This window comes from Drosophila innubila, chromosome X (assembly GCF_004354385.1).
Source record: "Drosophila innubila isolate TH190305 chromosome X, UK_Dinn_1.0, whole genome shotgun sequence".
In the NCBI taxonomy this organism is placed as follows: Eukaryota; Metazoa; Arthropoda; class Insecta; order Diptera; family Drosophilidae; genus Drosophila; species Drosophila innubila.
This window is the reverse complement of record NC_047626.1, coordinates 33,976,998-34,002,861: the sequence shown is the minus strand read 5'-3', so window position 1 is coordinate 34,002,861 and position 25,864 is coordinate 33,976,998. Positions and strand designations below refer to the sequence as shown.

The window sequence follows — 25,864 nt, the reverse complement described above, 5'->3', positions numbered from 1 at the left end:
TAATTACGACGACGTTGTTGAACGGAACAACTAAGTAGAAAATCGACAACAAAGCTCAGTATAGTTTTTTATCTAAACAGGAGTGTAATGTCGCAAGTGCTGCAGTTAGATGCATTGGTCACAATACTGGCCTGTCTCTCCACAACGCAAAGTCAACTAGACAGTCACATGCTTTCCACAAGCAATTTGGTGAGTCAATCCTTAATAAGTTGTTTGTAGTCCCTGTAAGTAATTAAAATGCAAAAGCTGTCGACTAAATTTGTCAAAAGGGAAATGTGCGTAAAAGTCAAAAAGAGCCATTTCTTATCCCATTAAGTATGTATATTGTTAGAAATTTGGGTTTTGCTTCACATCACTGGATTGAGTCAAGTATGTTGTTATCAGTTTTGAAAAACAACAATTCACATTAGAGAAATTTTTAGCTGGTTTGTTTGCTCATTTTACTCTGGACGTATACTGAACTCAAAAATTTTAAATGGAATATATTTGAATGCTGAAAGTTTCTACAATCGAGTGCGCGTCGAACGGGCTATATATTCTAGATATACATATTATATCTTATCCACTGAAGAGTTCAAAATTGACTGTTTGTATTTTTGATTGTATCAATCTTCGAGTATCGGACGAAAACTTTATGGGTATGCTAGTTGCCAAAAACAAAATAACAACTAAATTATTTATACTTAATTAGTTTCAGATTTTTTTGTACTTAAAATACTTATTTTCAAGATTGAAATAAACTTAAAAAGGAGAATGTTTTGTTTCAGAAACAAGTACATTTTGGGATTTGCTCATTTTTTTTCAATTGTCACGTCTTTAAATTTTCATGTATCGAAAATTAGGCTTTAGTAAGAAAAACATTTTTGTTTTCTGGTATATTTTAACCAATCTCACAGAATATGCATTTTAACTGGACATATACAGCTTGACCGAATTTGGCTCAAATCGGACTTGTATATCACATACATAGCTGTCCTGAGAACGAGCAGTCGAAAATGTAACACATGCCTCAAATTGTCGGCGGGCCGAAAATAACCTATCTTTCTAGCTAAGTGTATATTTAATGTAACATATTTACCTTCGAATATAATCAAGGCCGCTAACCGGCTCTGAACCAAACCACGCCGAGCAGGTTTGGTTTTGGTTTTTCCGTTACCCGAACCTGATTATGAACCTAACCTTTGATATTATATACGCCGCAAACCCGAACCTGAACCGTACCACTTTCTTAACTTTCGAACAGGCAAAATTGAAATAGTCATTCAATCAAGTTGACATTTATTTTATAAGTATATATAGGTGAAATAAGCATAAGTTTTAAATTTCATAATTTTCCGTTGGTTGGAACAACCGTCAGGTGCAAAATACTGAAGACCGTCTGTAGACGGTCTTGTCGGTTTGAGCGGAAAAAAAACTATTGCTATTTTTGCTTCTAGAGTTTATTATGAGTTGGTAATCACTTATACAACTATAATAACATGCAATTAACTGGAACTAAAGTGACTACTTTTATAAAATATATCAATTAATAAGCAATTTTAAATAAACAATTGCTTGAGTTGACCGTTTCTATGAAATATATGGATTATCCTTATTTACATGTATTTTATTTAAGTTAGATGTCTTAAAATATATTTATTTTGGTAATGGAAGTCCCAAAAATAATTTTGGGAGACTGATTTGTATAAATTGAGCATTCACTTCTAACAAAATACTGACTATATGCATCTTTTTCCTTTTTATCCAACTAAATTGGAAAATGATTTGCATTATCATATCTTTATCTGATATCAGATGAACAGCTCGTTTCCAGTGTCTGCTAAGCCGGATAAGTCATTGCAAGCCACCTCCTTGAAGGCAACAATTTCTTCTGCTATTTTCGGTGGGATTTCTGCATGCTTTAGCTGCTCTACGCTCACATAGCTTTAGTCGGAAACTTTCTATGCAAGAACCTTATTCTAAAATATGCATTAATGGCATACATGTTCACAAAATTATAGAAAAGTCACTCACACTGGAGGCAACTGATTTATATATATACATCCTGCATCCTACCATAATGCAGTGCTTTAGCTCTTTCCTTATTGGGATTGGCTTTGAGGAGTGGTGCAATTCGAACATATATACTAAAGATGCCAGCCTACCTTATCTTCCACAATACCGAATTTATTAAAACTTCTTAAATCTTGGACAAGAACTCGGCGGAATGTTGGCTGGATTTGAGAACCAGTTGGTTCAATGAAGTTGGGCAATGAAGATCAAATGCTTTTGAGAGGCATGAAGCATGCAGTTGTTGATGAGGATAGTTTTTCTATATCGATGGGTATAGGACCAACACTTTAGGTGAAACTATTGCCTGAGTGTCTTGCAAAACAATGAATGAGAGGCTTAAATCTTGAAGAAATGCATCGGAGTTATCATTTTCAATAATTTTATAACTTTCTAATGGTTTCGGAATAGTCTGGGTTTCTAGATTGAATGTTGTCGACAACATAATCGGAGTCCCATCACTATTATCACTGCTAAACTTATCATCGCTTCTACAGAATCTATCAACTCAAGCAGTTGTTCATTTAAAATTGCTTATAAATTAATATATTTTATAAATAAAATAATGCATCTATAATGCATAATGCAAAAAATAGCAAAAATGATCGCCAAAAGTTGCGTGCGAAGTTCCCTTGTGATGCAAGCGAACGGCTATATTTTTTTCCGCTCAAGCCGAAAAGACCGTCTACAGACGGTCTTCAGCTTTTCGCTTTTTCAAAATACTTCAAGTTGAATTTTTAGACCCCGTACTTATAAAAAATACAGGGGTCTATTAGGTTTGTTTTACCGAATATGTGATATGTAACAGGCAGAAGGAGGCTTGGCTGACTGCTTAAAGTAAGGGCCTCCTCTATAAAAACCCGGACACTTAAATCAGGCTATAACTTTCTTTCCTGTTGTTCGATTCTAATGAAATAAAGTTTAATTTAAAGAGGATGCTTTGCATTTATATTTATTAAAAAAAATTATTCAATTTTGTTTACAGCGAATAAAATGGCGAGTGTTCTTTTTAATGTTTGACATTAACTTCTGCACAAAGGCAATCAGCATTGATTTCTCATTTTCCACAATACTACCACTCCTTTTCAATTTTCCTTTAACGATTGCCCAATATCTTTCGATAGGACGAAGCTCAGGACAATTAGGTGGGATGATGTTGTTACAAAAGCGCACGACTTCAGACCGCAGCTACAGATAGCTTGCCATATTAAAGCTTTCCTTCCAAATTTGTCCATCGGTATATTTTTAAATTTTGAGGCAACACATCCACGTTTATAGGCATAGTAAAATTTTCGGCCTGCAAGCTGCTTAAAATTCATTTTGATGTACGTTTCATCATCCATTATTATGCACCCTTGAAATTTGGTAAGAACTTGGTCGTAGAGCAAACGAGCACGTGTTTTTGCGTTTAAATTTTGTTTATCCGACCTGTTAGGATTTTTTACACATACGTAGGCCTTTATACCTTCGGAAAGTCTTATTCGTCGAATAGTGGAAGCGCTTGTTTTTAGTCTTTTTGCTCTATCACCGTCACTCAATTCAGGATTTGCTCGCAATGATCTTATTACCTTTGCTCTTAGATAACGGTTTCTACAACCACGTTTTAAAGTTTGGTGTTTGGCTCTATTTGTAGTGTGAGTCTCCTTAAAACGTTTTATAACATCACACACGGTTGACTTGGCGCTTTTCAAAGTTTTTCCGATCTTTGAAAGTGACCAATCGGGATTTTCTAAGAAATTGTGCACAATTTTATCACGTTGCGCCTTTTCCATTGTTTACCATTCTGCCATAGATGCAACGATTTTATCGAAACTTTGCATAAAGCACGGCATAATCATCGATAACATTCGTGCATACTCAAATTTGAAAAAAAAAACTTAAATTGTTTTAAAAAACCAGCTAACTTTGTGTCCGGATTTTTATAGAGGAGGCCCTTATATATATTCTTGATCAGCATCAATAGCCGAGTCGATATAGCAATGTCCGTCTGTCCGTTTGTCCGTCTGTATTAGCGCATAGATCTCAGAGACTATAAGAGCTAGAGATACCAAACTTGGTATGTAGGTTCCTCTATATTGCAAGCAGATCAAGTTTGTTTCATAATTCGGCCATAATCGCCCACACATCGGAAAAACAAATTTCATATCCAAATTAAAAGAGCAATTTAAAAGCTCGTGACACCAAATTTGGTATGTAGATTCCTATATATTGCAGGCAGATTAAGTATGTTTCTTTTTTGAATTGAACCACTATATCATATAGCGCCCATAGGAACAATCGGTCGAAAATCAAGTTTTAGTATGAAAAACTTTTTTGTTTTATGAGATATCTAAAGCAAACTGATACAATAAGCATTTGACTTGGTTTTATATATTCTGTCCACAGTTGGTTCAAATCGGACCACTATATCATATAGCTGTCATAGGACCGAGCGGGCGAAAATCGAGTCTCAGTATGAAAAACTTTTTTGTTTTATAAGGTATCGTAACCAAAATTATAGAATATACATAAAACTTGATTTTGTATATCCTGTCAACTTTTTTGTTTAATGAAATATCTGAACCAAACTGATTGAATATGCATAAAACTTGGTTTAATATATCCTGTCTAAAGTTGGTTCAAATCGGACCACTATATCATATAGCTGTCATGGGACCGATCGGGCGAAAATCAAGTCTTAGTATGAAAAACTTTTTTGTTTAATGAAATATCTGAACCAAACTGATTGAATATGTATAAAACTTGGTTTAATATATCCTGTTTAAAGTTGGTTCAAATCGGACCACTATATCATATAGCTGTCATGGGACCGATCAGGCGAAGATCAAGTCTAAATATGAAAATCTTTTATGTTTTATGCGTCATCGTAACCAATCTGATAGAATATGCATTTAAGTTATCTAAATATTTTTTAATTTTTTCTATAATTAGTTTTTACCATAGTAAGTACGGGGTCTCCGACAGTCGAGTATGCTCGACTGTAGCACCGGCCCACTAGCTGTTTTTATTTTTACAAAACATAAGAGAATCATATTACCTACTGGCAGTCTAATTCACAAATCGATGGACTTAGTCAATATATATTTTTTTGAAGATTGAAGTTGTAATTTATTTGGTCATAATTAAATTTGGTATTTTTCACATATTCAATGGTTAACAAATTAAAAAAAAAAAAAAACGGATTATCGGAAAATAATCATATAAATTTAAAAACGTCAGAAAATCAATTCTAAACGCATAATAATTAAACTCGAAAAGAACTATGCATTAGTTTTCTATTTATAATCTAAAATTGAAAGACCGTCTACAGACGGTCTTACCCGTTAGAGGGTTAAGTAAAAGGTTTAGTAGTTTGGTAGTTTGCAGCCTTGAAGATAATACAGTACGAACTTAATGAAATTTTTATAAATTTTCAATACAGACTACAGAAAGTTGTCCATTGTCATCGTTTAGTGGTCTTACCGCACGAATTCAGGGACTATCCATTGATATTGCCAACTTCAAGGAACAAATTGGTAGATTGCAGGAACAACTTGTGGATCTTCGTCGCTCGAGTACATCAAAAATTTTTACATCACCTGAGGTGCCCAGGGGCTTCAGCTCGAGAAAGTGGGTAGCTGAACTAAATACGCAAATTATGCATCAGTAATCTCTCAATACGTTATTGCAGTTTTGATGTGGAGCCACGGCTGGGGATGAGTGCTGCAGTGCCATCTGTTGCCAACGTGCATAGCGAAGTTGGATTAGGAGTCGAGACAAGTGAACCTAGCACACCACGCAATTGCCTAAAACAGCAGCACGGCGTGGTGCGTATTCGTCCACGGGCTAATATGGATCCGTTTTTTGTATTTTGCGATCAAAAAATCCGTGGCGGGGGCTGGACTGTGGTTGCTAATCGTTATAATGGCACCGAGGACTTTAACCGTAATTGGGTGGACTATAAAATTGGCTTTGGGCCATTAACAGCAGAGTTCTTTATGGGACTGGAAAAATTGCACCAGATCAGCAGTAGTGAAGACTACGAATTGCTTGTGCAACTTGAAAATCGCAAGCAGGAGCTACGCTATGCATTATATGATCATTTCAGTGTTGGCGGAGAATCTGAGCAGTATCGTCTGAATGTATTGGGCAAATACCAAGGTGATGCTTCCGACGCACTGCGCCAACACACTGGAAAAAAATTTACTACATTCGACAGAAACAACTATGAGAGTGAAGTAAACTGTGCAGTTTCACAATCGGCTGCATTCTGGTATGCTAGCTCCTGTAGTTTAAGGTGGGTGCAAACGCTCAATATATTTATGGCCAATCCCAATAGCATATTTTTGTATCTTTTCGCAGTAATCCATTCGGCCTTTATCAGCGTTTGCTCGAACGTGATGTTGATGGCTTTAAGGGCATATTGTGGAGCGGTTTTCTTGATGGACCCAAGGGATCATTAAAACGTATGCAAATGCTGATACGACCTCGCACCATAAACAATATATAAAGACATCCTTAATTGTCAGTTACATATGTTGTTATATATTTTAAAGTACATATGCTGTTTAATACATCAGAAAGAAAATTACAATATTCATAAAATAAAGATAAATATAATAAATACTCGCTAAACCGAATTTGTGTCACTTGCTCTTATTGTTTGCAATCAAATTAACGAATTTTGTTTTTAGCGCATTAATTCTTAAAAATCGGTTCGTTTTGGCTCTTTGGAGTGAGCCCTACCGGGTCGTAAGCAGAACCTTATACGTAACAACAATAAATTATAATTTTAAATAAGATTATTTAAAAAATTTGATTTTTTAAGTAAACAAATGTATCGACTGAAATTATTGTTGTCTTGTTCTTAAGACACTTGGAACATTCCATAAATATCTAAAAAAAGAAAAGTAAAAAGAAAAGTAACAAATTATTTTACATTTATAAAGTAATAGTCGACAGTTTAACAATATGAAGAGTCTTGTGTTAAAACTAAATCAGATTTAGATTGTCCGCATCCTCGGAGGTTGTTAACGGTGTATGCTTCGTAGTTGTCGGCTCGTCAGAACCTTTGACTACCAACGCATCGCCAAACACAGGTTTAAAGAACAGAACAAAGCGAGAGTAACGACGTGCAGAATTCTTAAAAGAAACAAAAAAATATATTTGAAAACATTAAAAATAATAACAATTTTTTTCACACTGCAAAGAATTGAGTTTATGGGTTACAGAGAAAGAAGGTATACATATGTTTGTGGAAAATTTAAGCTTGAAAACCCCTCTTACCAAGGCACTATTGGCAATTTTTTGATTTTTACGGCATAAACTTTAAATATAAAGCTAGTGACTCGAAATTTTGTATGTATGCAAAGTGGAATTTATGGGTGCATGCAATAACGGCCATGGTAACATTTTTTTTAAATATTCAAATTATTTTTTCATGTCATTATTTTTAGATTGGGATATTTAACACTAATATTGAAAAACCTATTAAATTTTAATTTTGCGTTGCTGAAGGGGCCATAAAGAGGACAGATCACACATAGTAATGTTGTAAGCAAGGCTGCAAACCGGTTCTGAACCGAACCTTGCTGAACCAGTTCGGTTCGGGTTTTTAAGCAATCCGAACCGGATTACCAATTTGCTTCCGGGAGCCAGAACCAATTTCTATAACTACAGGTTCGGTTTGAAAAAAAAGTAGTAATATACTTTTTATTAGTGATGAAAAAATACATCGAAATATCGACAGTTCGATTTTCGTGAAAGTGATTATCGAGTATTTAAACTTCCATGATAAAATTGACAACTCACTGGAGTTTGTTCATCGTAGTTCATTTACTTTTAACTCATTTACATTTAAACTTTTCTTGAAATTTAGTGCTTATCGAGAAGTAAAGTGAGTTCCATCGGGCGGGAACAAAATAAGTTCACTTTAATTATATTATAACATAAAAATCATTAGATAAAAAGTCATTTTAAAACTAAGTTAGACTGTTATAAAATTAGATTAATTTTAAATAAACTTCGTTGTAAAAATCAAGAAAATGTTTATATAATATTGTATATAAAGAATGTTTTTTTAGAGGTATAAAACTTCGAATTGAAGTAAAACACAAGAAAATCGTTTTAATGTCCATCAATTTGGCTTTATTGGAAGGATAATTTTATGCCATTAATGTTTAAATATGATTTCTGGCATGTGGCCGCCGCGGCTGCCTTGAATATAGCCAAGTCTAGAGGTCAAATTTTCAGCCCTTTTTCGAGCATTTGGGGCCGTATGTCGGCAATAACGCGACGAATGTTGGCTTCCAAGTCCCCTAACGTTTGTGGTTTGTTGGCGTAGACGAGCGACTTCACATATCCCCAAAAAAAATAATCCAATGGTGTCAAATCACACGATCTTGGTGGCCGATTGATAGGTCCATTCCGCAAAATTATGCGCTCATCGAATGTTTCCTTCAATAAATCGATTGTGACGTGCGCTGTGTGGCATGTAGCGCCGTCTTGTTGGAACCATATCTTATCCACATTCATGCCATCCGATTTGGGAACAAAATAGTCGGTTATCATGGTTCTATACCGGTTTCCACTAACGGTAATTGACTCTCCAGCAAAATTTCGGAAGAAGCATGGCCCAATGACTCCACCAGACCATAGAGCACACCAAACAGTCAGTTTTTGTAATGGCGTCTCAAGGGTCTCATGTGGATTATCTTCACTCCAAATGTGGCAAATTAGCTTGTTGACGTAGCCATTCAACCAAAAATGAGCCTCACCACTGAACAAAATTTTGCGATGAAAATCAACATCGAGATCAATCTCATTTTCGGCCCATACACCAAACCATACAAAAAATCACACCAAATAATTCGTGAACAAGCTGAATCTTGTAAGGTCGTAAGCCAAGATCTTTGCGCAAAATCTTCCATAAAGTTGATGGACAAAGCTCCAATTGCTGTGCACGGTGGCGAATCGATTCATTCGGGTCCTCTTCAACACTTTGCTCTACAGTGGCAATTGTTTCTTCGGTGCGCGCTGTTCGACGTCTCACAGTGGGACATAAAGGGGTGGGGCGGTATTTAAAACATTTTTTCGATGAAAGTGATTGTAAAAGTAATAAATGCATTCGATAGAGATATTTTCACAGATTACAAATCCGAAAGATTTTTGAAATCACGTAAAAATTGTGAGCGTGACAGACTCTCAAAGTTTTCCCTTCCTTCAGTGCACGCCCAAATGTTCAATTTTTACAAAAAATGCCAACTTTATAACTGATTTGTTGAGAAGGTTTGCGACCGATCTTTAAGTTTTTGGTTTAACCTGAAAAGTTGGTTCATTTTTAATTAAATGGCGGAAAAATTAGTTACTTCACTCGTTTACTTTTTATATTAGCAATGTTATAAAAGATCACTAAAATTAGGCTATTTTTCAACTTTGATGGAATTGAACTAAAATTGGACTAATTTGGACTACATCCCACTACCACAGGAGTCTTTGCTTATCAGTTCTCTAACGAAATTACTTAGGTCTTTCATGCATCTGGGTGCGCCTTAACACACTTTTAGTCCATAAACTGAAGCAACCTCTCAATTAACTAGTATGAGAAGAGGAAGACAGGCATAATACCAGATTTTCAAATTTTTTTTTTTTTTTTTTTGGAATAAGCGTAATTAAAATTTTTTTTATATTAACCCGAATATTCCCAGCGTTACTATATGGTAACAAGCAATAGGCATCTACTAAAGCTTAATTTTTAAGTTTTATCAAAATGTTGGTGTCTTGCAGCCTTGGTTGTAAGAGGGTCGTAATATTGACATTTTGCATTCAAATTTTAAAAGTCCATTTAAAACAAAACATTTAGTCTCCCAACTAATTTGGATCTCGGAATTTATCATAAATCGCCCTCTACTTGGGATTCTTTTTTTTTTTTTTGAGATGGGCTCTCGACTATTACCAAAATGTAGCCGGCCCTATTGCATTTTCAAATGTAAATATAAAACATTTCTTTTGGAAATTTGACCCCTTTCAATCCGGTTCTGGGAACTACTAATTGATATATTGACAAAAACTCTAAAAGTAAAGCTAAGAAATTGAAATGTTTTTAAATACTAACTATATTAAGCTAGATTTTTGAAAAAAAAAAATTTTGTCCACTGAGACACGCTTTTACTTTGCGCCCCTTACTTTTACCTGAACTTGTACAAGACAAATCGTGTTTGTTTTATACAAATTATTTTAAAAAAACAAAAGAAAAAAAGCTTAAACAGAATAATTACCTTATAGTCTATAGAGTTTAACAAATAACTTGCCCTAATAAGTTGCTTGCACCAGCGTGCACCACAAAAGTCATAGTCCACGGAACACAACTTCTTTGGTTCGCTTTTGAAATGAAAAAAATAGTAACAATAGCAGTTGACAAAAACGGCACAGCACATACACACGTAAATACCGCAAGAATATTTATCCATATAATACTAATTTAATTTTTTACAGTTTTGGTAATATATTGTCCTTGAAAGTCACCATACATTTTGCGTCAAATTTCACAAGCACGTTTTATAAAAAATATCTATTCCCCATTTTAGATATTGATTTTTGTGACGAACGATATTAAATTTAGTACAAAAATAATTTAAAAAAAAAATGTTTTTTATTTAATAAGAAAAGTCAACAATCGTGACTTGCAAGCCTTACCGTTTTCCGAGCTTCTTTTCGAGGCCCGGGCCCGAACGAAAAAAATCAGGCCCGAAGTCCGTGAATTTTTTGAAGAAGCCCGTTCCCATCTCTAGTCAGGACAGACGGACATGGCTATATCGACTCGGCTATTGATGCTGATCATGAATATATCTGCCATGCCTCCTTACACAAACATCATCATTTTCTTAATTCGATAATTTATGTCTCTTAAACTACTTGTTTAAATCTTAAACTTTGTATAAACAAGCTAAACAAAAAGTTTAGCTTTTGAATGACAAATGACACCTCTAAAAAACGGTACGAAAAAAAGACAGATTTTTAAAAAATTCGTAAAAAAACTAGTGTGCCGGTGCTACAGTTGAGCATACTCGATTGTCGGAGACTCCGTACTTAGTATGGTAAAAACTAATAATGGAAAAAATTAAAAATGCCGAATGTTAATTTTCGCTATTTATACCCTGAGCCCATTGAAAATGGGCAAAAAAGGGTATAATGTGTTTGGCAGAATGTATGTACCAGGCAGAAGGAGGGGTGGCAGACCCCATAAAGTATATATATGCTTGATCAGGATCAACAGCCGAGTCGATCTAGCTCTGTCCGTCTTTCCGTCCGTCCGACTGTTTGTCCGTCTGTTTGAACGCGTCGATCTCAGATACTATAAGTGCTAGAGACTTCAAATTTGGAATGCAGGTTTGTGAATACCATACGCAGGTCAAGTTTGTTTCCAATTTTGGATGCCACGCCCCTTCACCCACAAATTGCACAAAACGATTAACAGGCGCAATTTTTGACATAGCACTCCCTAACTGAAGAATCAGTTGAGAAGTATGCGTATTAAACGACCCTGAAAATTTCAAAGCGATTGACCCATAAATAGAGAAGTTATTTCGGAATTTACATTTAATTCAATAATTACATTGAAATCAAACGTGCGAGCGAGACAGCATGTATACGTTTGTATGCAAGGCGCGCACAGAGACAGTACGAAATAGTACCCGTTTTTTTTGGGTACCAAATAAGAATCAAGCGATAAGCAAAAATATTATAGATATCATGTAATGAAAATGTTAATGTATAATTTATGTATATCACTGCGGACGGCAGTTCGCTTTAGTTTCGAAAGCAGCACGAAGGGTGCGAAAGGCGACTAACTATATATACAGCTAAGTTGGAAAATTTGCTACGACTGTCCGATCAGATCAAGTTATATATTGATCGAAAGGTCCTAACTTATAAAATGGCATACTAAAACTTTTTCTAATTCACCTGGGTCATGTGATACGGGGGTGTAAGTGGGAGGGGAAAAAATTGTATGATCGCAGCTTGTGGAGCCGTTGGGGCTTTTTGGTAAAATTATTTATTTTTAAAAAACTTTTATCAAAAATACGCGTCGATTGATACCTTGATGACCCAAATCCGCTAACTGGTTAAAAAGATAAATAAATTTGAAATTTTCGTGGACTTCTCAAAATGAAATTAAAAGTCAGTTTGTTTGTTTGTCTGTTTGTATCAAAGCGCTAAAAAAGCTAAGATGTAATGATAGGGATTTAATCGTCTTTGAAAATCTAGAAATGTTTGTTTTACGACTTTTTCAATTTCCCGCTAGTTTAGCGGGAAAACGCTAAATCCCGCTAAAATTGAAACTCCAACAGTTTCCAAACCATAGAAGCTACAGATATGTTCTATATATCATTGGAAAGGTATGTTTGAGGGCTTTTATGCGTACCTTAAAACTTTTTCTTAAGTATTCAGGTAACATTTTACAGGTGATATAATGTTTTTAAGCTTACATTTTGACGAGTTTTGACAAAACGTATGTTATTATGTTGTAAAACGTACAATTTCGCGTTTTTTGGTATATGAAACATAAATTTTGAGGGGTTTGGAAGATATTACCTGTTAAGTGAATAAATACATTTTTTTATCGGTGAAAATCACGTTTTAGTAAGAAAAACTTTTTGGTTTTATGAGATATCTCAACCAAACTAATACAATATGCATTTAACTTGGTTTTATATATCCTGACCAAAGATGGTTCAAATCGGACCACTATATCATTTAGCTGGCATAGGACCGATCGGTCCAATATTAAGTCTTAGTATGAAAAACTTTTTTGTTTTAAAAGATATCGTAACCAAACTAATAGAATATGCATTTAAATTGACTTATATATTCTGACCAAAGTTGGTTCTAATCGAAACACTATATCATATAGCTGTCATAGCACCGATCGGGCGAAATCCAAGTCTTAGTATGAAAAACCTTTTTTTTTTATAGTAAGTACGGGATCTCCGACAGTAGAGTATGCTCGGCTGTAGCAACGCGAGCAAAGCGAGCAGGGGGCGGAGCCCCCTAGTTTTTCTTTATAATTAAAGAACAATTTTTTTTTGAATATGAAGTACGTTGAACAACTAAATTTATATATTTTACTATTTGCCTGCATTAATGATAATGTTACAATGTCAAAAGCAAAAGCAATTGCAAAAATTTCTGATATCCCACAAAAAAACCTCTACACGAGGTAAAGTCAAGTGATAATTTCTAGTAAAATTTCTGATATCAATTTTGTGACGAACAAAATTCAGTTTAATCAAAAAATTTTAAATAAAAATATAAATTAATAAGAAAAAAGCGAAAATTGCCATTCGGCACTGCGCAAAAAGTAATTTTTATGTACAAAGAAGCTCACCCTTTTTGCTCACAGTGTACGTTGCCAATTTTCGCTTTTTTTTTATTAATTTATATTTTTATTTAAAATTTTTAGATTAAACTGAATTTTGTTCGTCACAAAATTGGATATCAGAAATTTTGGGGCTAGAAATTGCTTTCGTCACTTGACTTTTACCTCGTGTAGAGTCTTAATCTATCTCACAGAATATAAATATTTTGTTGCCTTACACTTTCGGACTATATTTGGCTGAAATCGGATTACTATATCATAAAGCTGCCAATGGAGGGACTGTATCTGGTAGCTTATGTATCTGGTATCAAATTTGGTTCAATTCGGTTTACTAATTAATATAGCTGCCATAAAAACGATCATTCGCAAAATCCACCTTTAGTATGAAAAACTTTCTTATTTTCTAAGATATTTTAACCAGACTCACAAAATGTGTATTCTTAGTTGTCTTATACATAATCAAAAATATCGGTTCAAATCTGCCCACATTTTGACCATATTTGAGTAAAATAAATTTTTTATATCATATATCTGCCATAGGAGAGATCGGTTGAGAATCACAGGTTGTGTATCTGGTAGTAAAACAACCATTAATATGAAAAACACTTTTTCATTTTTTTAAGCTATCGCTACAAAACTCTCAAATTATGAATTTCGTATCGTCTTATTTAAATTGTCCAAATTTGGTTGCACTGGACCACAAACACCCCCTTCACCTTAAAGTCTTGCAAATAATATCATATCCAATACTAATATTAATACAATTTTATGATATATAGAAAAGACCGACAGTCTCGAGGCGGGGGTGTCTTAATTGCTGTCAAAACTACTCTTCACTCTGAAGTCCTGCTCCTTAATTCTTTGTCGAATGTTGAAATACTTGCTGTCAAAGTAACTCTTCCTTCATCTGCCCTCTACATAACCTGCTCATATATTCCTCCACACTTCGACATACAAGTTTATCAGGGGTGCCACAGAAATCAAAACCAATCAAAAATCTCACAAAAATGTATGGAGATTTGGAAGATTTTCGGTTGGTTTTCCTTTTGTGGCACCTTTGTATATGCAACATATAAGCTGTATAAACGAGGTATTTCTCGAGCGCGAGACAACGACGTTGTCCTAGTACTGGATGATTTTAGCCTGCTCTCTATAGCATGGTCATTATTATTTAGCTGTTCAAATTACCTTACCTTTCCTTTTCAAAATGTCTTCTTAGCTTATCTATTTGATTTACAATTGTTTCAAATAAACTCTATCACGAACAATTTACATAGAATCTTAGATCTTGTTTTTTTTAACGACTATCAAAATTCTTCCATCTCTATATCATTCTATTTAAGATTCTTCTTATTAATACTTAACTCTTAATTAGACATATGTATATTCAACTCTCTTCGATCTTTTAATTCCTCTAAGCCTCACTGACTTACAGCCAGACTCTCAAACCTAAAATATATAGAAAATCAAAATGTTTTAAAAAATGTAATATGTCAGGTTCTAGTCATGATCTTTTTAAATACTCTATTGCTAAATCTAAATTTTCTCTTCTCAATTCTCAGTGTTATGCGGCATTGATTGATCGCTGTAAAAGTCAATTTGCTTATAACCCTAAATTATTATATAGTCTTTTTTGAACTCTAAGCTTAAATCTTTATCCTCTTTCTCTCTGGCTCGGAAAATGCAGGTAGCGACTCAGCAGCTGCTGATTTTTTTGCTACATTTTTTCAATCCACATATTCACCTATCCCTACCACTAAAACTTCTAATCCGTAAAATATATGCTTCTCTTCCATTATTTTTTCTCTAATCATCTCAGAATCTTCCCCACTATTAGCCATAAATTCTGTAACATTTTCTTACTGTGCTGGATCTGATAATATTGTGTGTGTATTGAGTGAATGTAGTACCTCATTGCTGCAACCTTTACTTAAACTTTTTATTAATTTTTTTTTATTACCACCGGAGTTTTTCCAACTCTTTGCAAAGGCTCCATTATTTACCCTTAACATAAAAAAGGTGGTATGTCCAAATTTTAATCATAGAGGTATTGCAAGGTTATCTGCCATCCCAAAACTTTTTGAGAAAATTATTTCAGTAACATTGCAACATCTCTGTAAATCTGTAATTTCTTCTTCTCAGTATGGGTTTATTAAGAATCGGTCCACTTCGACCAACCTGTTGGAGTTTTCATGCCTTATAAATGATGCGTTCCACAGAAAAAGGCAATCTAATGTCATTTTACCGACTTTAGTAAGGCAATTGACTCTGTAAATCATGATTTTTTACTTCTTAAGCTCAGTAGTATTTGATCTTCTTCCCCTCTTCTATCCTGGATATTTTCTTATTTGAATGGTAGAACGCAAAAAGTTTTACTGAGATTTACAATATCTCAACCTGCTATGTAACTTCTATGTCCATGGGGTACCCCAAGAAAGTCATCTTGGACCCCTATTCTTTACTCTCTTTGTTAACGATCTTCCGTCTATTTTATTACACTCTAGCAGACCTCTGTATGCTCAGGATATAAAATTAAATCTTTCATTTAACGATCCTTCTCAACTTAGTCTACTTCAAAATGACCTTAATTCTATGCAACTATGTTGCTTGGCTAATTATCTTACTTTTATTTGCTCTAAGTGTATGTTTTTGAATTACAGTCGTTCTAAGCCGTATCTTTGTACCTATACAAGAAATAATGTTTCATTACGACAACGACCCTGAAAATTATAGAGCGATTGACCCATAAACAGGGAAGATATTTCGGAATTAGTTTTATTTCAATAATTACATCTTCATGGCAAATTGAGAGTGCGAGCGAGACAGCATATACGTATATATGCTAGGCGCGCGCAAACTATGCGCACAAAGGGAGAACGAATTAGTACCCAAAGTTTTTGGGTACCGAGTTAAGAATCGAGCGATAAAAAAAGTATTATAGACATCATGTAGCTAAATTGTTGATGTATAATTTATGTACATACAAATATACAATTAGATTAAAATATAATTATGTTAATTTATAAGTATGTATTTTTGCATGGCAAAATTCCAAATGACGTCACATTTTTCAATAAAGTCGGACATAAGCTGATTGCTATGAATGAAATTGCATGAGAGGACAAGCGATCATTTTGCAGCACTACTTTTGCATCGTTGCCGAGCACTGAAAGCTGCAAATTGGTAATTTCAATTATTAATATTTCCGATCCCTCACACATAAACTCAATGGGTTTCTGCTTATTATCATTGAAAAAAATTAACATTTTCCGCTTTAAAAATCACATCAAATTAACCATCGTCTTTTATTTCAAATTTCGCGCGCAATGCAGCAGCCTTTGGCGTAAGAGAGGAAAATGTGTGCTCCCAGAATTCAGGCTGAGCAAAATTGAAGATTGAAGATATCTTAGCCAAATTGTTTGAATATGCATGTAAGTTGGTTTTGTACATTCTGACCAAATTTGGTCTAATTCGGTTCCATATATCATATAGCTGCCATAGAAGCAATTGGTCGAAAATCAACGTCGGTACAGAGTACCTGGGCTCAGGGTATCCTAACCGCCCACATGTTGGGCCCCCTACTTAAAAAAAGTATAGAGGTCTATTGGGTTTCTTTTAGCGAATATGTAACAGGCAGAAGGAGGCGTGGCAGACCCTATAAAGTGTATATATTCTTCATCAGCATCAATAGCCGAGTCGATATAGCAACGTACGTTTGTCCGTCTGTATGAGCGCCAAACTTGGTATTTAGGTTCCTGTATATTGCAAGCAGATCAAGTTTATTTCAAAATTTGGCCACGATCCCTTAATCGCCCACAAATCGAAAAAAAAAAGTTTCATATCCAAATTATAAGAGCAATTTAAAAGCTAGTGACACCAAATTTGGTATGAAGATTCCTCAATATTGCAGGCAGGTCAAGTTTGTTCCTTTTTTGAATCGGACCACTATATTATATAGCGCCCATAGAAACAATCGGTCGAAAATCAAGTTTTAGTATGAACAACGTTTTTGTTTAATGAGATATCTCAACCAAACTAGTACAATATGCATTTAACTTGGTTTTATATATCCTGACCAAAGATGGTTCAAATCGGACCACTATATCATTTAGCTGGCATAGGACCGATCGGTCCAATATTAAGTCTTAGTATGAAAAACTTTTTTGTTTTACAAGATATCGTAACCAAACTAATAGAATATGCATTTGAATTAGACTTATATATTCTGACCAAAGTTGGTTCTAATCGAACCACTATATCATATAGCTGTCATAGCACCGATCGGGCGAAATCCAAGTCTTAGTATGAAAAACCTTTTTTTTTATAGTAAGTACGGGATCTCCGACAGTAGAGTATGCTCGGCTGTAGCAACGCGAGCAAAGCGAGCAGGGGGCGGAGCCCCCTAGTTTTCCTTTATAATTAAAGACCAATTTTTTTTTGAATATGAAGTGCGTTGAACAACTAAATTTATATATTTTACTATTTGCCTGATAATGTTACAATGTCAAAAGCAAAAGCAATTGCAAAAATTTCTGATATCCCACAAAAAAACCTCTACACGAGGTAAAAGTCAAGTGACGAAAGCAATTTCTAGCCCCAAAATTTCTGATATCCAATTTTGTGACGAACAAAATTCAGTTTAATCAAAAAATTTTAAACAAAAATATAAATTAATAAAAAAAAAAGGAAAATAGGCATTCGGCACTGCGCAAAAAGTAATTTTTATGTACAAAGAAGCTCACCTTTTTTGCTCACAGTGCACAATGCCAATTTTCGCTTTTTTTATTAATTTATATTTTTATTTAAAATTTTTTGATTAAACTGACTTTTGATCGTCACTTTCAATTTTTCGATATTTAGCGTTTTCCCGCTAAACTAGCGGTTTTTTCAAAAAATCGTAGATTGGATTTAAGAAATTTTGGGGCTAGAAATTGCTTTCGTCACTAGACTTTTACCTCGTGTAGAGGTTTTTTGTTATGTATAGACATAGATATATGTAAATTTTATGACAACAGAAAAACAATATTATTAAAGAAGTCAAAGCACTTTTAAAATGTTTCCCTTTTTGATTAGCTCCATAAAAATACTACACAATGCACCTGGAACCTTAGAGGAAATATCAATTGCACAAATAATTTCCAAATAAAACATTTTTTTTTTCTAATTGACAACAATATGGCGCTATAGAAAAAAACATATTTTTAAGCTGTTTCTGAAAAGCGCCATCTGTTGGCGTAACGCAAATTTTAAAATATGTATATCCCTAGGGTGTTTGTACTTACTAAGTTTATTTATGTGGTTGATGATATCTGTTTCAGACGGCTATATGCAATTCGATTTATTTCAAGATTCACCATTACCATATACTTGGATAGGGCCGTTCAATAAACGCAGAACTATTACAAAAGCAAATGACAAGTAAGTCAAGGAAATGCTTGCCTATTTTAAAGATAATAAATACTTAAAAAAAAAAGGGTGAAGCTTGTTTTTAGTTTCCATAGGATGGCATTGACAACCATGTCAAGAAAATCTTATAGAAATTAAAAACAACAAATAATAGCGCATTGCGTGTGTAACAAGCAAACGTTTAATAAGTTTGTGAAAAAGAAAAATAAAAACGAGTAGCCAAGGCATTTTAAGACGAGCTGAAAAATCTACTACAGAAATTTAACTTGGAAAAAGTTTTACCTTATTTGAAAGGTAAGTACAATGATGAAAATTAATGTGTATAAAATAGTTGAAGTAGTATGAAGAGTACTACCGCTCCGGTAGTACGGCGATAAGGCCGATGAAAACTCTTAAAGAAAAAATTCACAATGGAGATGTGCAAAAAGGTTTCCTTTTACATTTTGATTTTGATTAATACAACCAGCTGCTAAGGTTACATATCGGAGCTTAAAGTACATGAATGCCGATGATATAAAAGAAGCAATCCCGCCTCTTGGACTGCGCATGGAATTTCGAGAAAAATTGTTTCCGTGGAAAAAGCGAGAAGTATTTTTTTTTGTGACATGAAATATAGAAAAGTTTTGACTAATTTTAACTACATTGAAAAATACAGTTTGGAGAAGACGTAAATGCTACATCAGCTTCAACAGAGTTTGGTAGCCTAATAGATTCAACTCAGTAAGCATACTGTGGACAGCAAGTTCTTAAAGAAAGTTTAATTTCCTTACTCAATGCATCATATAAAGGTAGAAAAATAATTAAGTACGAGAAGAAAGCTAAGACGCTGACCCAAGTTCTTAGAGATGATTTGATAAATATTATCATTAGTGTTGGCTCGAAACATTGTAATTTGAGTCCCTGATTTTTCACTATAAGTCGATGAAGTTTGTTTTGTGTTTCCTGCTGAGGCAAACGTAAAGGTAATTATGGACTTTAGTATAATTTATATTTTAAAAACATTTATTTTATTTCATACATTTCTTCTCTTAGGAATATTAGTTTATTCCTCGAAGGGGAAAGGGATATCCAAGCGGAAAACTTTTTTTAAAATATAATAATCGGCGAAAAAGCTAATTAGCTAAATTTAACAACTCAGAAGCAGTGTGCCAAAACGTTGAACAAAATGATGCTTCTGTAGCAAGTCAAGGAGTAGAAATTGATGAATCGGTCTCCTATGCTTATAAATTGTCGCTAAATTGAGATGGTGCCGACTGGAACGACGTTCTAGAAAAGTGAAAGATAACTTTTCATTTAAGACAAAAGGAATTGATAACTTCCGACACATGCAATAGCATATAAATTGGTAAGAAAAAAAAACCCTTTTTTTATTTGATTTAAGAAAAATGATATTAATATTTTTATCATTTAAATTTATTTACAGATTGAGATAGTAAAAAAGTCTACTCTTAGCAAAATGGGCAATTTTTAAGAAGAAATCTTTTAAAAACCCCATCATATTCTATAGCTATAAAAGGAAGTTTAAAATTTTCTAAGTTTTTAATTGACCATATCGATTCAAATGAACCAACTTTGACTTTTTCATCTGCATCATTTGAAAATCAAACGAATGAAATACGTTTTTCCAAAATTATTAATGATGACGAAATTGATACTAATTTCAACAGGAGTCTAGTCTCTAATGAAATTTTATTCAAAGGAACACAATATAAAATACATAATTATTTGGCAACATACTGCGGAAGTTTTGCATTACATTAAAATTTAAATTTATAACGAAAATATATATATTTTAAGTCGACAGATCTTCATATCAGCTTTTGACAAACATTTTCGTTCTTATGTTGTTGGATGTCCTATTGACAACATATACTTAAAGAAAATTGAAGAATTCGCCAGCCCACCACTACACTTATACCGACTAAGTAATGGTAAAACTTATGTACGCCCAAAATATATATAAGGATTATGTATACTAATTTAAAAAAAAAAAATAAATAAAAAAAACGTAATAAAAAAATATATTACAAAATGTATTAATTTAAAGTATTTTTTTTTAGCTTGATTTGGGAACGATTTGGATTTGGGATTGTGGTGAGATCGAATTTGTCTTGATTTGGGATTGTGCTGAGAAAGATTTGGGATTGTGGTGAGATCGAATTGGGTTTGATTTGAGTTTGTACAGAAAATTATTTGGGATTGTGCTGAGGACGCATTGGAATTAATGCAAGACCAAATTGGGATTGATTTGGGAAGAAATGGTGAAATGGCTTGAGAATGATTTGGGATTGCGTTGAGAAAGATTTGGGATTGTTTAAAGAACATTTTGGGTATATCTGAAACCGAAACGGGATAGTTTTAAGAAATAGATCGGGATTGTTTTAAGATGGTATCAGGTTTGTTTCGATAACGAATTGGGATTGATTTGAGTAAATTATGATCTTACTTCAACCATATTTTGTACATATTTTGAGTATGAACGTTCTCAATATTAGTATTTAAAAGAATAAATATAGTATGAAATTCGCTTGAAATAAGTACAAAATTTTTTTTAACTTATCCCAAAAGTACTTAAAAGAGTCTAGAATCAAGTATTTTGGGATAAATTAAAAAATACTTGATATGAGAATTTTGTACTTTACTCAAGAATTTACTGAATAGGCGCACTTCTGACATCGATCGTACTTGATTGGAGTACGGAATACTTGATTTTTTTCAGAGTGTACATACTGGCCAGCAGACATAATAGATTTTGCTGTGACAAAAAACATCCCACGCAATCTAAGAAGCGCCGTAGAACTTTCAGATCTTTTATCCGACCACTCCCCCGTATTATTAAATCTACTAAAATCGCCGGAATATGTGGAATATTCTAATAGACTTACAACACACAGCACCAACTGTCTCAAGTACAAGAAAATCCACAAAAAAAACCCCTACACGAGGTAAAAGTCTAGTGACGAAAGCAATTTATAGCCCAAAAATTTCTGATATTCAATTTTGTGACGAACAAAATTAAGCTTAACATAAAAATTTAAAATAAAAATATAAATTAATAAAATAAAAACGAAAACTGGCATTGTGCACAGTGCGCAAAAGGAGTGAGCTTCTTTGTATATAAAAATTACTGTTTGCGCAGTGCCGAATGCCAATTTTCGTTTTTTTTTTATTAATTTTTTTTTTTCTTAATTTTTATGTTTAACTAAATTTTATTCGTCACAAATTTTGGGGCTAGGAATTGCTTTCGTCACCAGACTTTTACCTCGTGAACTTTATCATTAATGCAGGCAAATATTAATATATAGATATTACTATATGAAAAAAAAATGTTTTTCATACTAAGACTTGGATTTCGCCCGATCGGTCCTATGACAGCTATATGATATAGTAGTTTGATTAGAACCAACTTTGGTTAGGATATATTAAACTAACTTAATTACATATTCTATTAATTTGGTTAAAATATTTCATAAAATAAAAAATTTTTCATGCTATAACCTAATTTTGACCCGATCGGTATTATGACGGCTATATGATTTAGTGGTCCGATTTGAACCAATTTCGGTCAGGATATATAAAACCAAGTTAAATGCATATTGTATCAGTTTGGTTGAGATATCTCATAAAACCAAAAAGTTGTTCGTACTAAAACGTGATTTTCGACCGATAGAAAAATGAATATATTCAGTTAATAGGTAATATCTTCCAAACCCCTCAGCCAAAGTTTATGTTTCATATACCAAAAAACGCAAAATGTTACGTACTCCAACATATTCAAATTTAACAATAACCGCCAAAATGTAAGCTTAAAAATTTTTTTTCACCTGTTAAATGTTACTTGAGTACTTAAGAAAAAAAATTTAAGGGTACGCCTAAAAGCCCTCAAACACACCTTTCAAATGATATATAGAAAATACCTTCAATTTTAGCGGGATCTAGCGTTTTCCCGCTAAACTAGCGGTTTTTTCAACAAGTCGTTGAACAAAAATTTCTAGATTTTTGAAATGGAATAGATCCCCATCATTACATCTAAGTTTTTTTTAGCGCTTTGATACAAACAGACAAACAAACAAACTGACTTTTCATTTCATTTTGAGGAGTCCACTAAAAATTTCAAATTTATTTATCTTTTGAACCAGCTATCGGATTTGGGTGATCAAGGTATCAATCGACGCGTAATTTTCATTAAAATTTTAAAAAAATTAAAAATTGTACCAAAAGGCCCCAACATTCCCATTAGCTGCAATCATTAAAATTTTTCCCCTCCCACTTACACCCCCGTATCTCATGACCCAGGTGAGTTAGAAAAAGTTTAAATGTGGCATTTTGTAAGTTAGGACTAAACCTTTCGATCGGTATATAACTTGATCTGATCGGACAATCATAGCAAATTTTCCAAATTAGCTGTATATGTATGCTTCGTGCTTCTTTCGTCACTAGCGCGAACTGCCGACCGCAGTGATTCATTAGCTCTCACATCGATATTGCCCCGCAGATCAACATCGAAGCAGACATCGACTGCTCTGCTGATTTACTAGAATCTGTACTTGTTGCAGCAGCTTAAATCTCTACTCCACAACACGCGGATGTGCAGACCAATCAACGCCAAACTAATCTTCAAATAGAGCAAATTGTTCTGGAAAAGCGACGATTGCGACGTGAATGGCAGTCTCACCGGTCGCCATCTACAAAATAACGCTTTAAAGATGCTTCACGCAGACTCAGTAAAGCTCTAAAGCAAGACGAAGCAGATGCCCAACGCCGCTGGATAGAGCAATTATCACCCAGCAGCACCAAGCATCCTTTGTGGAGGGCTCACCCTACTCTAAGTGCGCCGATCGTAACGGTAACGCCTATAAGAAACTCCTGGGCCAGTAGCGACAAAGACAGAGCTAACACATTCGCTTCTCACCTACTTTGTATTCCAACCAAATCCCGCAACAAATTCGTTTTTTCTATCATCCTGGGCACCTAATAGTCTTGGAGAACCTGAACCACCTGAATTTCGTCCACATGATATTGCAAAAGTCATAAAAGAACAGATGAAACCAAAGAAAGCTCTAGGCTGCGATCTAATAACTCAAAAATGATCATTGAACTTCCAAACTGTGCTATTTCCCTCATCTGTAAACTTTTCAACGCGATTACAACACTCGGCTACTTCCCAAAAAAATGGAAGAAATCGGTCATTATAATCATTCCCAAACCTGGAAAAGATCATACTATACCATCATCGTATAGACCAGTCAGCCTACTACCGTGCTTGTCTAAGCTTTTTGAAAAATGCCTCTACTACTACATCAAATGATCATATTATAGAAGCTGGAGTTCCTCAGGGAAGTGTATTGGGACCAACACTTTACGTAATATGCACAGCGGACATCCCCATAAACAAGCGGCTAACAACATCTACGTTTGCCGACGACACCGCAATCCTAAGTGGCTCCAGATGCCCCATTCAAGCAACAGCACGTCTAGCTGAACATTTGGCGATAGTAGAGAAATGGCTAGCCGACTAGCGTATTAAAATAAATAAACAAAAGTGTAAACACATCACGTTTATTCTCAACATGCAATCATGTCCTCCGATGGCACTGTCTAATACGCTACTCCCACAAGCCAAAGAAGTAACGTACCTTGGCGATCATCTTGATAGGCGGCTCACCTGGCGTCGTGAGCTTGAAGCAAAGAAAACGCAGATTAAACTGAAAGCCAATAATCTTTATTGGCTTTTGAACCCCCGATCTCCTCACAGCTTGGACTACAAGGTCCTACTTTACAAATCCACCATAAAACCAGTGTGGACCTACGGCTCGCAGCTGTGGGGAAGCGCGTGCAGTAGCAATAATGATATCATCCAGCGAGCACAATCAAAAATCTTGAGGACTATCACTGGGGCACCATGGTATGTTCGAAACGAGAACATTCATAGAGATTTGAACGTTGTATACGTCCAAGATGAGATAGCACGACAAAAGGCGAACTACAACATTAAGCTATCCTTGCACCCAAATCCTCTTGCTCGGCGATTAGCTCGGGTTTGCAGTCGAACCCGCCTTAAACGAAACGACCTTCCAGCCCAGCGATAAACCCTTGGGGCACCGTAGTTCATATTAAGTAAACATGGCTGTTAGTTAAGCTCTAAATATAAGATTTGATTAACTTATTGTAAGTCTCCCTTGGAAAAGTTTCAATAATTAAAGCAATGTAAATTAAAAAAAAAAAAAAAAATTTTAAAAATAGATCGTCGATGAGCCACCTCAGGATGACGTCCAAAAAAATTGATTTATTTACAAATATTGCTTATATATCGTATTATCCATTAATGAAACAGCGTTTTCCAAAATCGAAAAAAATTGAGTTGTCACTTAGATGTAATGGTGAGTGCTCTATCGTGAGGCACTCCCTTCTTAGATTTATCAACCAAATGTATTTAGACAAACAATTTCCTTTCAGGAGAAGGAGACTGGCAAGGAGACACATTTCCGACAACTGGATTTTTGGCCGAACGCCTGGTGGCAGGCTATTGCCTGACATCAGCTAAGACTGTCTAACCCTGTTACAGGCTACGCCTTGGCTTGATGGAGTAATATTCTAAGCACGTTATTTACTTTTTTCATCATGCTCAAGATACGAGACTGCTATGATTAGTACGAGCGTGTTCAACCATAATAAACTTATTACCTCATCAAAAAAAAAAAAAAAACATACAAACAATTTAGTTTTCCTATGGAACTTTTAAACTCTCCAAAAAAATACTTACCATTATTAAGCGACCGAACGTTTGGGAAACTTGAGTAACCGTTCGGAAGGTTTTGGTGAACAACTCATCGGGAAGTTCGAACGAGACGTTACTGCGATCCAGTTCCGGTGCGTCGCTTAGATCTTTAACCCCGGCGCGTGCCTGGCGCTTTGTCTATTAAGAGGCAGGTGAATATATCAAATGCAAAAAAATAAGATTAAAAATGTATCTTGAGTAAGCTATTATATAACAGTGTAAGAGAAGGTGGCCTTAGACTCCAAAACCCTATTACAAATTCGAGGATTATGGCT

At 34.4% G+C, this 25,864-nt stretch overlaps 2 protein-coding genes across 2 annotated transcripts in view; one reads left to right on the top strand and one right to left on the bottom strand.

The window, feature by feature from the left end:
- The first annotated feature begins 58 nt into the window (after positions 1–58).
- Positions 59–6,606, top strand: LOC117793535 (microfibril-associated glycoprotein 4). The gene is made up of 4 exons (XM_034633869.1): positions 59–189; positions 5,471–5,658; positions 5,720–6,325; positions 6,391–6,606. Exons 1-4 carry the CDS (start codon positions 88–90, stop codon positions 6,536–6,538), a joined length of 1,044 nt encoding a protein of 347 aa, XP_034489760.1. The 5' UTR covers positions 59–87; the 3' UTR covers positions 6,539–6,606.
- LOC117793536 overlaps positions 6,551–25,864 on the bottom strand; it is a 31,845-nt gene continuing 12,531 nt past the window's right edge. Inside the window, exons 3-4 of the mRNA XM_034633872.1 lie at positions 25,575–25,727; positions 6,551–7,170 (exon numbers count right to left, since the gene is read on the bottom strand). Coding sequence (XP_034489763.1) covers positions 7,021–7,170; positions 25,575–25,727 — 303 coding nt within the window. The 3' untranslated portion in view covers positions 6,551–7,020. The remainder of the gene's footprint in view (positions 7,171–25,574; positions 25,728–25,864) is intronic.

What these genes read in the sequence shown, in the direction of transcription:
- LOC117793535 (XM_034633869.1), top strand. Translation starts at nt 88, where the DNA reads ATGTCGCAAGTGCTGCAGTTAGATGCATTGGTCACAATACTGGCCTGT. An exon ending in AGGGGCTTCAGCTCGAGAAA is followed by an intron (nt 5,659 to 5,719) that starts GTGGGTAGCTGA and finishes ACGTTATTGCAG; the next exon opens with TTTTGATGTGGAGCCACGGC. An exon ending in GCTAGCTCCTGTAGTTTAAG is followed by an intron (nt 6,326 to 6,390) that starts GTGGGTGCAAAC and finishes ATCTTTTCGCAG; the next exon opens with TAATCCATTCGGCCTTTATC.